A 14,404-nucleotide genomic window follows, 5' to 3' on the forward strand; every position below is an offset into this window, starting at 1 on the left:
GTGGTCCCGTCCCGGGGGGGTTGGGTTACGGGCACCGGTGGGGGGGGGAGCGGGACGACGGCAGCTGCGCGCCGGGCCGTGAAAAGTTAATGGTGTCCCTGCTCTAAACCCGGGCCCGGTGGTCCGGGTGGCTTCGGCATCCTGCCTCCCTCCCCGGGAGCGCGGTCGGCGGCGAAGTAAGTATGGGCGCAGCTGACGGCGATTTTTCCGGACCTGGAAGACGCGCATGGGAGCCCGGGCTCCCACAAGTGAGGGGGGGAACCAGCTCTTTGTGAAAGCCGATCTTCCTGGCCGGTTGCTGCTGGCAGCTTAGTAGTCAGAGGTCCACCCTTCACTTTAGCTGCAAGTCATGTGTGTGTCACATGGCTCTTGCAAAACACTTCTTGCCTATGTAGATTTTGCAACGCTGTGACTTGATAATGAAATGCTCTTGGGGCTGTCTTGAGCTGAAATAGCACTTGCCTAGAAAACCTGGTGATGGCACAGGTGTTTCAGGTTTTTTTTTCAAAGGGTCGTTGTACCTCGTTGTGTGAATATGGCCTTTTCTCTAATTGGCCTGCTCGGGAGTAAGGATGTCTGGGCTCTCTGGCCAATAGTTGCCTGTATCCTGGCAACTGTTAAGAGCAGTGGCTTGCCCACCGGGATGTTGGGGACAATAAACCTGGTTTTGCTCATGGCTTTTTTTGAGTGAATAAGAGGAGAGACTTGGGATTAGTTTTAAAAAGCACTTTAAAAAACAGCTGCTGCACTCTCAACACTCTAGTGTTGAAGAGTGTTTTTAGGATTAATTGACTGATGCTGGCTTTGCTGGCACTCCAGTTTGGAATGATGAAGCCACTGTGCCCTCCAGTGTAACTGAAGTGGTTATGGTATTGAAATGCATGTGTGGTATGACATGACTGCTCTAGAAACCCATCATCTCTGTTCATGGATGATGCTTCTAATAATTTCAGTCCTCAGAGCTTGCTTTTCCACACAGCTGAGGCTACTGACTTGCATGGTCATGGCTTTTGTGCTCTCTGCTTATGGCAGTGTGGTTGCAAGCACTCTGGGCCCATTAAAATCACCTGAAGAGCAAATAAGAGTAGGAGGCAAAGTAGTCATCAGCTAGTGCAAGGGACTTGGTGAAAACTAAAGGGGTACAGCCAGGAACTCAAGGTATGTCTTGGCAAGCTTGCTTGTGTGGCTTTGGAAGACACCAAAAGAGTAGCTGCAGGTAGTCAGTGGGTGGAAGACCAACAAATTGGTGGTGCCTCTGTGGTTGTAATGACTCTCTGACTCAGATTTACCTTGCAGACTGGTGGGTTTTGTAGTGAAAAACTACCTGCAAAGTGTTAGGCCACTAACATGGTGCAGAAACAGGTTGAAGGGGACTTTTTCCTTTTTTGCCTTTCCTGAAGCCTCTCAGCTTTCTAGGCTCTGATGCTGAGAATAGTTGCCTGCAATGAGATACTGAATGCTGGCTATGTAGAGGGAGAAGATGTTTTGAGGGAGACTAATTCTCAGTGAAGTGTGCTTGTTCCTGGTGGTGAGGATGGCTGAGTTCTTGAGAGTGAAGCAAAGAGGAAAAGCTGTACTTCAAGATTAATTTGTAGTGTTAAATTGCTACTTCCTGACAGGGTTGTGGCTGCAGTATGAGGATAGGAGATGGGAAGGGTGTGGTGAGATGGACAGAAAATATCTGTCACTGTAATGTGTATACTTGGACCAATGTTAAACCAGGAATAGGACTTATGGGATTATGACATTATTCCTTCTGGCTACCTGTAACAGATAGAGGTACAGATCTCCACTTGTCCTTTTAGAAGTGCCTTGCCCATAGTGTAACACATTCTCACTTCCTTATCGGAGCTTCAGATCAGTCTGTAGCCCCAAATCCTCTCTCCTGGGTGTGCCAGAACTCTCCAAGGTCAGTGGGATAGCTAGTTAAAGTTTATTAATAAAAAGACCTGCCTCCTTCAATTTTCCTATTAAAGTTATAGGATTAGAAACTTCTGGTGCAAGGGTTTGAAGGGGGGGGTGTGTGCTTCTGAGAGTTTCCTTGAAACTTCAGGGCTGTGGGACAGCCTAGTGGACTAGTTAGTGTGCTTTTTCATTTGAGTGAAGGAGCTGAAGAGGGATGGGTGAGGTATTAGTCCTAGTGTCTGGAGGCTAAATTCTCAAAACACCTGCCCACCTAGCACTGGGATGTATTCCTTCTGTCTTCCTCCCCCACTTATGGTGTTTAAATGAGCAAAATGTCAATATTGACTCTGTTGTGACTAGATCATGTCAGGTTCGGCATTTCCTACCCCTTTTGCAACTTGCATGTAGTAGGCTGACTAGCATAAACATACTGGTGGGTGAACTATCTAACAGCCAAGTGGTATTGGGAATTAATCTTGATCAGTGCTCTGTAGCATCTGCATCTTGTTCTAGATACCTTCTTCAAGGGGAGATGAGTAAATCTGGGGGTTTGACATTCTTCAGAACTGTTAGAGAATACCTGTGTGCGGGTTTCCAGTCTTGCGTGATAGTGTTCAGTAGATGAAAATTGATTGATGGCTTCTGGGTTGCTGGAATCATTTGAAATTGTTTGTGTCCTACCCTTTCTAAACAGCAATCTGCGATGCAAAATAGCATCATGTCTTCTGTTTACTTACACAAGCAGCATGTAATCAGAGTGATAGTCATGTTTCTCTTCAAAATTTCTGGGTGATAGAACAAAGAGTGAGGATTTGAGGCTGCTGCGAGTACCTTTTTACAGTAAACTTTGCAGCTGACATCAGTGATTAAAGCAGATTCCAGCAGTTCCTTGTTGGAGGCTGATGCCTACCTAGTCTTGTCTGTTTTGGCATAAAACCTTCCTGGCACTTAAAAAATCCCCACATATAAACGAAAGTATCTGAGGCCCACAGGCCCCTTGATCTGCATAGCTTTGGCCAGGTCTGTGTGCAGCTTGACTTCTGGTCTTCTAAACTTGCTGCATATTGCAGGGAAAACACATGTAACAGGAGGAGGATACTCTCTGCTCAAAAATTTCAGGGTTGTTTTGGAGATGCCTTTTTTGCAATTAAACTTTGCTTATCTATTCGTTATCTCTTTGGCAAGAGGAGGTTGCCATATCCTCTTCCTGATGGGGAGGATTTGAAAGCCTTGCTCTTACTGACAGTACCTACCTGCCTTGCTGCACATATTCCTCCAGTGTGTGCTCTCTTACGGGTGCCAAGTATTACTTGCTTACATAAATGGTGAGAAATAGTTGAATGATAAATCTGAATTCACACTATCTCCAAGTAGTGTCGAGATGGCTGCACTGCATAGCTCAGCCTGTTTTATGAAGGCTCCCTAAACTGGAGGAGCTGATGAGTTAAGTCTTCAGGTTTGAAGAGCAGAATTCAGTGGCTTCAGAAATGGTTGTGTGGCTCTTCAGGAGCAAATACCAAAATTAACCTGTGTGGCTTGTTGGACACACTGCTACAGTTGAACCTGTTAATGCAAATATTCTGTCAGTGTAGTTCAGTATAGCAATAGTTTTCTGCAAATTTTTGTAGCTTGCTTTCATTTTTACTTGATTTAAACTGTTCCTGTACCCTGAGAGCTGTCTCCGGCATCACACGGTGTGTAACAGCCTGCACGTGTGGTTCTCAAGGCACTGCTGTATTTTAGAAGGTCCTGAAGCAACTGTACTTAGAAAGGCACTATGTCATTGGAATATGGAATTATTTTAATTTTTTAAAACTGAAATAGCGAGATTCTATTTAAATTATCTCTGATGCAGGCCTAAGTGTCAGTCTTGCTTATCTGGCAAATTTGGGTTTTGTGACACAACACTCATTTCTAAGGTCAGAGACAGAGCTACCTCAGTCAAGGCTGTTTCCAGCCGTGCTGCAGCCTGACTGGCACTGGCCTTGGTTTCGGTGAGAGTGAGGTGGGTGGCTTAAGTCACCATACGATCGATCCTCTGGTTGTCACTTGCTTTGGAAACACTGAAGCCCAGAGTGAGCAAAGGTCTTAATAGCAAAGATGTCAAAACCAGCATTCAAGGCTCCTGGGTTCTTGTTGCTTTAACAGTAGCACTGTGTATAAACCATTATCATTCTTGTTTGCTTCTGAACAGTGAAAGATTTAATAGCAGGGCAGATCTGGTTAGGAGCTGCTCCTAGTGCTAAGACTGACAGAGGAAGATAAGTTACTTGATGTTTGGGGGCTGGGGGACCTGAATTCCCCTTGGAAGCAAGGGGTGGCTCTTAAATGAAGCTTCCAGACTTGTAGCTGAAGCCTTACCTACACCGGGAAGGAATTAATTTTTTTCCACTCATTTAGTGAAGACAATATAGTGGTAATATTCATGTGTTACCATTCTTAAGGGGATTATAACATGCTGCAAGCTCTAATACTTTCAAGTGTATTGATGCTTACTGTAAGTAGTAATTTAACTTCAGTATTGCTGAAAATTCTGGTTTTGCAGAGAACTGAACAACCAAAACTGCCTGCTGAAGTAGGAAGGAGCTGTTTGAAGGCTCAGGCAGTTGTGGCTTTGGCTTATGTATAATCCTGGGGAAGGAGGAATATGTTGAACAGTGGACCAGGTCTCTGAGCTGTTGCACCTTACCTTGCTCTCCAGATTACATTGAGTTTCTCTGCTGTGCTCAGGGAACTAAATTATTGGCAGGATAAGATGTTTTAAATGCTTCTTGCTACAGTTTCTGTCCAGTAGCCCTTTGGTTCCTGGGTGATGGTGGTGGTTGAGAGGCAGCAGAGCTGGGTGGCTGGTCCATACAGTCCTGCTTCAGTCATAACTAGGCTTAAAGCACGTCTCGTGTGATAAACCACAGCTGTGCATCCTCAGCCACTGGCTTTCCCCTGTGGCTGTAGTGGAGTTTCTGCAAGTGGAGCCACAGGACACCTGGAACTGGTGGGTTTTTTGAAGCACCCAGGGAGGCAGTGCTCAGGACTGACTCCAAGGTGTGAGGAGGGACTTTGGGGTCCCCTTATGAGCAGGCCCAATCTTAGATACATGTATTTTGTCTGTGATCACCAGTGTAATGGTGTGAGCAGAAATAATGCTTCTGGTCAGTAATAATGCTTCAGCTATCTTGAAGCTGTTAAGATGTGTGGGTTGTGATGTAATGTAACTTATCTCCCCTGAACAGTTTGGGTTAATAACTGTTGTTCTGCTAAAACTGTCTTGCCTTGTATTTGTACGTGACTTGACAGGCGTAGTAGTAAGTTCTGTGACTGTAAACTGCTAGATATACTTTGACTTTGATTTTTGTTTTTAAATACCTTGAGTGCTTTTAGCTTTACACTGTGGGGGAAGGTTGCATTTTTAAGGGTCAGCTTATTAGTTGCTACATTCGCCACTCCTGACTTCTCTGTAGCCCTGAGAGAAGTGCTGCGGAAACTGATGAAGGTTTCAGTTGAGTGTGTTCTTGCAGCCTGGGACCAACCAAGGGGACAGTCACTTGGGTGCTTGAGCAGAGGAGTGGTGAAAAGCTAAGCAGCTGGGGATCTGCTTGGCTGTTAGCAGCTGGGGATGGATGCAGTTTCCTGGCTGGATTCCTGCCAGCCAGGGTCAATGGTGATGTTGGGAGAATAATAGGTGGGGACAGTTGACTTCAGGCATTTGCATACACCTTATCTTCTCAGTTTGGTTAGGTGGGCATAGAAATATGTCTGTTGTAAACTCTTGTGGTTAAATGAGAACAGAACTTAATCCTGGATGCTACAGGGCTGAAGAGTTGTAAACCTAGAATAGGTAAGTCCAGTACTTACAAAGCAAAATAACTTGTGTAAGTGGTGGTTTGTTGCTTTTTTTCCTCTGCTACTTGATCTCCAGTGTTAAACTGCCCATTAGTCTTACAGCTAACACGAAATCTGATGTTTTGCTAACAACAAAATCTTTGCTACTCTTTGAAGTGTAAGACTGGGTTGGTTATGGATGATACTGTGCTTGTTCCCTCAATGTTGGGAGGACTCAACCTTAAGCAAAAAAAGGTGTCCTCTCTTCCAGTGTGACTTAAGACTTATCAACATCACACCTGACATCCTCCAGAGAATGAATGTATCCTCATCTGGCAATGGCTCTAGCTTTATTTTAATTCCTGAAAGGCAAGTGCAGTGTGTGGTCACTGTCTGCTGTTAATAGTCTTCCATGGAAGATGGATGTTAATTTTGCTGTAGCAGGCCACTAAACTTAGTGTTTGTAGTTCATATATTTAAATTGCATACTGTGCTGCTGGATTCTGCTGGAACTTAAATTTGGGTAACTTAAACTGAGGAAAAAATTGGCTGCTTTTGGCCAGCTACATGGTATTTGTGACGCTGGGCAGTGGAATCAAGCCTTTGACTTTAAAGATGATATGAAGATAATGGCTCTGGTGGACAGCAGGCTATTGCTATCATCTGCGTGTTATTTGAGTCATTCAACCAATGAGGCTTGCACTTAATTGCAAAGCATGATTTTAATCTTTGCTAGACCACAAAGGGCTGAAGTAGGGCTGTGTTAGTCTTGGTGATAGTCACGCTAATACCCCCAGAGTAACTTCCTAGGAGAGTGCAGTTCTGCACAAAAATGCTGTGTTCAGAGCATCCACCTCACACTTCCCTTACCAAGTAAATTAAATAAACTGTGAGAGTGTCTAAACTGGATAGAGAAGCTTGGAGCTGTAGGTGACTTCCCTAGTAATTAATTTACCCTTCTCAAATATCATAATATATTAGCTATAAGGGACTTGATTCTTGATAGTGTTTTTCATTAAGTGACTCTGTTTTTTTTCCTTCTGCAGTGACTATTTATTCAAGCTACTTCTGATTGGAGACTCCGGTGTTGGGAAATCTTGCCTTCTACTTAGGTTTGCAGTAAGTGATCATGCTTGAAAACTTTATATAAAAAAAGCTACGGGGTACTTAGCAAGAACTTTCTGCTACAAGACCTACTTGAAAGGACTGATGTCTGTCAGGTCCGGTATACCAAGGAATATGTAAATAATTGCAAAACTCTCCTGTCTTCTGCATTTGTTTCTAGCTGATTTATTTGTTGGAGTAATATGGAAAGAAATAATATCAAGAATACGTCCAGTTAAGTTTAATTCTCATTTTCCTGTTACTTGAGAACAAGATACCTTAATTTAACTTGCATCATTACACTAGTGATAGAACAGTGAAGATGGAAGAACATACTTGAATTCTGGGGTGTGTGCCTTCAGGCATGAAGAATACAAATGTGTCAGGGCAAGACCTTGATCAGTTACTACTTGATCTGAATATTTTCAGCCAGATGAAGTTTGATATCTTCATTGAAAAGGCCTGCCAATTGCTTAGCCAGAGGGAGAAGTAATTTAAATAATGCTCTAGGAATAATAAGGCCTTATGCTTCCTTTAGTGAATGAGAGTATAATGTTAAAATTGGTGGTGGGCTGCTGTGGCTAGAATTTGATGCAAGAAGCTCTAGTTTTCCTGTCAACAGGAAAAGTTAAAATGGGTTTGACAGCTCTGAGTAGGAAGAGCTGGAGTCCAATGAACTCTGTATTTACATCTATGCCAAAGTGCAGCTTTATGTTGCCATGGGAGGAGGAGAAGGGAGAATATGGGGCATTAGTTTAGAAAGTAGAGTTTGATACTACTGCAAGATGATGGCAGCCTAAAGAATTGCTCTAGGCACCTCTGGCAAGAGCCTGTTGTTTCATCTTATTAATATGAAATGGTGGTCTGGTGTGTACGAATAGCATCACCTAAGTTACAGCGATTACAACCACTGTTTGTGCAATATTAAGACAGGGAGACACTAAAACCAGTCTGCACTCTAGAAAGATGTGACCTGCTTTGCTCACGGAACTGGAGGCAGTGGGTTGGAAGTGACACCAAGGCTGGAGCAGCACTCCCAGATCAGTCTAGCCTGCTTTTCTTGCAGATAGTTTTGAATTTATTTTGGCTTCCTGTGAATAATCCAACTTTTCTTTTTTGATAGATAACTGAGCGCAAACTTAAGCTATCTGGCATTTCTTCAACTAAGTAGCTTTTTCCTTTAGAAAGTCAGATTTCTAAGCTGTTTTATCCTGACACAAGGAATTACTGCAGCATTCACTTACCTGTGTTCTTCCTGCTGTAGGTTAAACAGCATCAGGCTTTTCACACATACCCTTTTGAGTACTGAAATGTTAAGGAAATAAATGTCATGTTGTTCTAAAAGGCTTAATGCTTTATTCTCACTCGCATGTGTTCCCTCAGGCAGATGTATTACCTAAGGTGTCTTCCATTCACAACCCAAAGAAATCCTTGCTTTTGTGATGGCTGTTGGTTGCATAAAGCCTTTTGTGGTATATTTTACATTAAGTTCTATCCTACTGGTACTTTGGGAATAGAAACTTCCTTCATGCCAGCAAGCTAACAAGCGCTGGAAGGACGCAAAGACTGATCCAGCGCTTCTGTGGGCCTGCTGGAGACTATGCAGCCAGGTCCCTGTAAGCTGCTAAACCAGTGCTGTGTTTTCCTTCCTGTATTTATACAGACTGCAGAGCAGGGGACTTAACACAAGTACCAAGCTGTAACTCTAAACTGCCTTAGCAACCAGCTGTGGCAGCAGCAGATATGAAATTCAGATGTGGAGTGAGACTGAGGCAAAGCCTCTGACTTCTTGTAGGTAGCTGCTATGTAATACAGATGAAAAACCATCAAAGGAAAAGAAAAATCTGAGGCATTTTAGTAACCATAATGGTTATTCTAAGTAGCTCTTCAGTCTGCCAACATGAGCAAAGACTGGCTTTTAAACTACAGTTCAAAAGGACTTAACACTAGAGGATTTCCAGAAAAGGGGCTCTTGGACTAGTTTTTGGAATGTGAATCTTGTTGTTTGAGGTGCTTTTAAAAAACTCTGCAGAATTTTTGAAAAGGAAGTAACTTGGTGAAAACACCTGGCTACCTGCTGGCCTTTGCCATGAATGATCAGACTGTTTTTGCTAGGGAGTTAAGTAGCTCGTCTGCCTGGTGCCTGCCTATTGCATAATAAAGTAGGTGACTGAAGAAGAGGTGCAGCTGGCTTGACTTGTGTTCACTCTTTCTCCTAGGATGACACGTACACAGAAAGTTACATCAGCACGATTGGTGTGGACTTCAAAATCAGAACTATAGAACTAGATGGGAAAACAATCAAGCTTCAGATAGTAAGTAGTATTTCTCAACTCCTGGGTACTTTAATCTGTTGAAGCACAGAATTACTAACTATTGGTAGTTATCTTTGTACTTTAAAACAGAAGTGATATCTTCCCTGTCACAAGAGGCTAGGCAGTTTTTACAAGACTACAAGGCTGCCCATGACCTGTCCTTAAAGAAGGATGGGTATCAAGGCTGTCTGTCTGAAAGAGGAAATGACCTGTTACAAATTTGTTTTCCTGGGAAGAAAAGAAACCTTAAGTATTTAAAAGGCACTTGTATCAAAACTGGTGTAGTTCTGCAGTATTTAGCCAGGATTTGTGTGAGCGCAAGGGTATCATGCTGTTGTCTAAGATGCCTGAACTCTATAGCAGCTGTTGATAGCAGGCTGTGCTGTCTAGTGCTGGGAACTCTGCTTTTTGTTGACCTGAATGGAAAAACTGACACAGGCCTGTAACTGTCCTGTCTGCCTTAGCACTGGGCAGTGTTTTCTGGTTACACTTTTGGCCTTTCACTTGGAATAAGCAGGGGAAGAGACTTGGCAGGTCTTTCCTCTAATCTTGAAGCACTCTAAAAGGGTGACTGGTGTGATGAAATCTAATATCTATGCAAGGTCACACAATCCCTGTCAGCCACTGCTTCCAGCTCAAGCCAAGGCCTTCAGGACTTGAAGGCAATGACTCAGGGATTCCAGGCTGTGTTGTGGAGCTGGAGCCCAGTTTACAGCCAGAAGCCTAAGCCTGAGTCTGAGCCTTCAGACTCTAATGTAGCTGTCCTGAGTCCAGAGCAGCCTACTAGGAATGCTGACACTACTGAAATCTGTGAGTGACTATTTTTAATATGCAGCCAGCCCAATTCTTGACATGGCTCTGGGGGGAGAAGTGCTCGGGTGAGTGCTGTTCCTGTCCTGGTGGGGGGAGAGGTCAAGCACCTGATGTCCCTCCTTGACTCTCCCAGCAGGAGAAAGGAACCAGGCTTGGTCTGAGTTGTTGCACTTCATCCTCCAAAGAGGGTGTTGCCTTTAAATACCTTTGCAACTGCTACACCAAGGAAGTTGAAGGGAGTGGTCATGTTAGGGCCACATCTCTCTGACCTTATTCCTAACAGGTTTTCAAGCCCTGTTCTTCTGACCACTGAACCGTGGCTTCTTCATGGGTCAAAACTGCTTAATGTTTTCCCCAGCGAGATCTCTTGACTACACTTGTCTGAAACCAAACAAATTAGTGCTTCTAGAAAAGTACCTACTGAAGTGTAATCCTTCTCAGTTAAAGTATCTTGATCTTCTCATTGATGCGTGCAATTTCAGAGCCACTTGTGTAGCTGTGACTTGGATATGCCTGTAGTTGGATGGCTGATCAGCTGAGCTGTATTTCTGGAAGCTAATGTGTAACACTGGTACACCTACACTGCAGTGACTGATCCTGTTGTTTGTCTTGTAGTGGGACACGGCAGGACAGGAGAGGTTTCGAACTATCACTTCCAGTTACTATAGAGGCGCTCATGGCATCATAGTTGTGTATGATGTTACAGATCAGGTAAGTGTTAAAGCTCTCTGTGGAGAGTTTTTCCAGGTGGAATATGCTAGGTGGATAATTAAATAAAAACTGGGAATTTAATCGCTTGGCACTTTGTAAGGAGACAGTGACCATGTTCTTCAGGCTGCGCTAAGGTCTATCAAGCAGAATGTATGTTTAGTGTCTGGTTTGGGACTAAACACAAATAAAAGGAGCAGTGGGATCTGTGGCTCGTGCCTTGGGCTTAACCTAAAACTTGTTGGGCAGATAATGGATTGTTCTCTGTGAATACTTCTCATCTTGCCTTTGGTAGCAGGAAGTCTGAGTTACTGGTGGAAGCTGTTGAAAGATTTCTGAATGTAGTTGAACTTTGGTCTACAATAAAAAAACCTGGCAGAAACAGAAAACGGTCAGAATGTGCGCAGGATACAACTGAGCCAGTGTTTTTTGTGGAAGAATCTGTGAAGATTACTGTTGCAGTTTTTCTGTTTAAAGGGCTCTTAGGAAGTGTAGAGTTTCCTGAATTAATAGAAAAAGAACAGTTGGATTCAGTTGCTAACTTTGAGTATCAGTTCTGCATGCCAGTTCTGAAGTCGGAGGCTGTTCCAGCATCTCTACAACAATGTGGTTTGCACCTAATACCTAGTGCTTGGTAAATGCTTGGGATTCTTCTGGTTTCAGCTGTGTGCTGTGTCTTTTATCTCTGCTACAGGAGGAGGAAGAAGAGTCCCAGATGGCAGAAGTTGTTGACTATTCAAGATATGGAGCAGGGAAAAAATAATGGGGGGGAGTGCAGCAAGGGAGGACGGGCTGATTGTGTAGGGCTGGGAGCATGGGCTGAGGAGCTGTATAGACCCTGTGACTTGCCTGTCCTGAGGCCATTGGGGGAGTACTGTAGCATTAAAGTACAGAGTTCTCCCTTGTGGCTGTGGATCATGTTGATGAGTTAAGCACACTGCTTCATATTCTTTCCTAGTCATTACTGAACCATGCTGAACTGTCCTCGTGGTTAAGGGTCTTGCTTACAGTTCTCTTATCTCCTAGGAGTCTTTCAATAATGTAAAACAGTGGCTGCAGGAGATAGACCGTTATGCCAGTGAAAACGTCAACAAGTTGTTGGTGGGGAACAAATGCGATCTGACCACAAAGAAAGTAGTAGACTATACAACAGCGAAGGTATGTTGATACTGATGTGTATTTGCTGTGGCTGGGCACCTAGTCTGGATCCTGATGCACCCGAGTGAGTTTTAGAGCAGGGAAGGGCCATGGTACCCATGTGTCACAGTGCTGTGAGCGTGAGCAGTTTCATGAGCCCTTGCGGTGCAGGTCACCACAGGAGGGGAGTTGGGGAGTGGGGGGGGGTGGTCTAGGAACTCACAGCTTATCCAGAAATGCACCAGAAAACAAGGTGTCAATCAGTGTATGAGCTTACTGTTCACTGTTTCTTGATTTGCAGGAATTTGCAGATTCTCTTGGAATTCCATTTTTGGAAACCAGTGCAAAGAATGCCACAAATGTAGAACAGTCTTTCATGACCATGGCTGCTGAGATTAAAAAACGAATGGGTCCGGGAGCGACGGCTGGTGGTGCAGAGAAGTCCAATGTTAAAATTCAGAGCACTCCAGTCAAGCAGTCTAGTGGAGGTTGCTGCTAAAACTTGCCTCCCCCCTTTTGTCTCACAACAATGAATTTGCAATCTGAACCCAAGTGAAAAAAAAAATTGCCTGAATTGTACTGTATGTAGCTGCACTACAACAGATTCTTACCGTCTCCACAAAGGTCAGAGATTGTAAATGGTCAATACTGACTTTTTTTATTCCCTTGACTCAAGACAGCTAACTTCATTTTCAGAACTGTTTTAAACCTTTGTGTGCTGGTTTATAAACGTGTAATCCTTGTTGCTTTCCCTGATACCAGACTGTTTCCTGTGGTTGGTTAGGATGTATTTTTGTTTTGATGTTTCTATTGGCATGTTTAGATGTCAGGTTTAGTCTTCTGAAGATGAAGTTTAGCCATTTTGTATCAAACAGCACAACAGTGTCTGTCACTTTCCATGCATAAAATTTAGTAAGATATATGTAAGATCTGATTTGCTAGTTCCTCCTTGTAGAATTATAAATGGAAAGATCACACTATCTGATTAATAGTTTCTTCATACTCTGCATATAATTTGTGGCTGCAGAATATTGTAATTTGTTGCACAATATGTAACAAAACTGAAGAAATGTTTAATAAATATTGTACTTATTGGAAGTAATATCAAACTGTATGGTGATAAATATTGTCTTAATTTGTATGGCTAAGGGGGAAATCAGGCTTGCATTGTGCACAAAACATATCTGTGTGCAGCCATGGCGCTCAGACCTTCTGGTAGGCCAGAGACCTTCCCTGCAACTAGAACTAGTGACTGCGGCCTGAAAGACTGAGCTGTCGTGGTGCTTAAGGCACGTATGCTGTACCAGAAACACCCAGCCAATGTTCACGGGGGCATAATGCACTCTGAATGTACAACAGTTCCCTAACTTAGTCTTGGAACTTAATTTATTTCTCAAGGACTTGATTTGGGGACTTCCTGTCCACTTTGTGTAGTCGGGGAGAGAGAGAGAATGGTATTTCCCCAACACAAATTACTTCAACGTAACCTTGAGGTGGTATAACTTTCTACCAGTATATTATGTCTTTTCTATATACTGTTAATTCCATCCTCTTTTAATCAGTGCTCCTCTGATGTAGTGCGACAGCTTAGCTTCTATTCTGTTATGCAGAGAGGCATCAGGAGGAGGACACGGGGACAGCCAGGCCCCACAGCAGACTGTTGCTCACAGTAGGCGCTCTTTCCAACCATTTGGAACTAACCAGCAGCCAAGAGGTTTTGGACAGTGTGTGATTCTTTGTACAGAGCTAATCAAATCATTAGTGCCTGATGTCTAGCTAAAAGCCACAGGAAAGCTAGCCTATAACACTTCCTATACATGTAAAATTGTTCAGCTTTATCTAAACTCCAATGTTCAGCCTCTTCTGTAAATAGTCTCATGTTTGAAAGACCATGTAACATTCCCCAAGTAGTAAATACACCCTGTGATAGTACAAATATAGCCTAGGTATGTTGTGAGGTATAAACTAAAACTGGTGCAAATATCCTCAGACTTTTTTTTTTGGGGGGGGTGACTTTGGCTAACAGCTTTCTTCAACATAGTTGCATCAATCAACAGGCAATTGTAATACATAAACTATTGTCATGGTTAAGTTGAACTCTTCCACTTGAGACCTTCACAATAAAGTGATGTGCTTTCTATTAGAGATGTGCTTGTTGGTATAATTCATTATACGATGTGACTCGCTCCTCAGGAGCGGTAGGAGTAGGGAGTGCTGCGGAGATCAGGAACCGAAGCAGAAGGAGGTGTATTGAGGGTAAAACATCTTCCCTTCAGAGAAGTGCACAAATGAACTTAAATGTCAAGATGCCTGCTACATACTATCCAAAAAAAAAAAAAGTATGTTAATATATACAGTAATAAAAGCATTGCAAAACCAACTTGGGCTACACCAGGTGTTTGGTGGTTATTATTTTTATTTTTCCCCCCCAAGTCATTCCTGTGCTGGTGCCATTAAATGCTGAAGCCTGGGGATGCCAGGCTGGGTCGGAGGTGTGTGGAGGAGGGCAGAGTAGGCCTCAAAATATCCTGGATGGGGGCACTGCAGTCTCTTACCTGTGCGCAGAAATATTGAACACCTTTGGCTGAAGGGGCCAGGCTGGA

The 14,404-nt window shown here is 43.4% G+C and overlaps 1 protein-coding gene across 1 annotated transcript in view; it reads left to right on the forward strand.

The window, feature by feature from the left end:
• RAB1A (RAB1A, member RAS oncogene family) overlaps positions 1-14,140 on the forward strand; it is a 21,288-nt gene extending 7,148 nt beyond the window's left edge. The window contains exons 2-6 of the mRNA XM_035895046.1: positions 6,771-6,843; positions 9,048-9,143; positions 10,572-10,667; positions 11,691-11,822; positions 12,103-14,140. Coding sequence (XP_035750939.1) covers positions 6,771-6,843; positions 9,048-9,143; positions 10,572-10,667; positions 11,691-11,822; positions 12,103-12,300 — 595 coding nt within the window. The 3' untranslated portion in view covers positions 12,301-14,140. The remainder of the gene's footprint in view (positions 1-6,770; positions 6,844-9,047; positions 9,144-10,571; positions 10,668-11,690; positions 11,823-12,102) is intronic.
• Positions 14,141-14,404: the final 264 nt, after the last annotated feature.

Source organism: Egretta garzetta, unplaced genomic scaffold (assembly GCF_000687185.1).
Source record: "Egretta garzetta isolate BGI_Z169 unplaced genomic scaffold, ASM68718v1 scaffold360, whole genome shotgun sequence".
Lineage (NCBI taxonomy): Eukaryota > Metazoa > Chordata > Aves > Pelecaniformes > Ardeidae > Egretta > Egretta garzetta.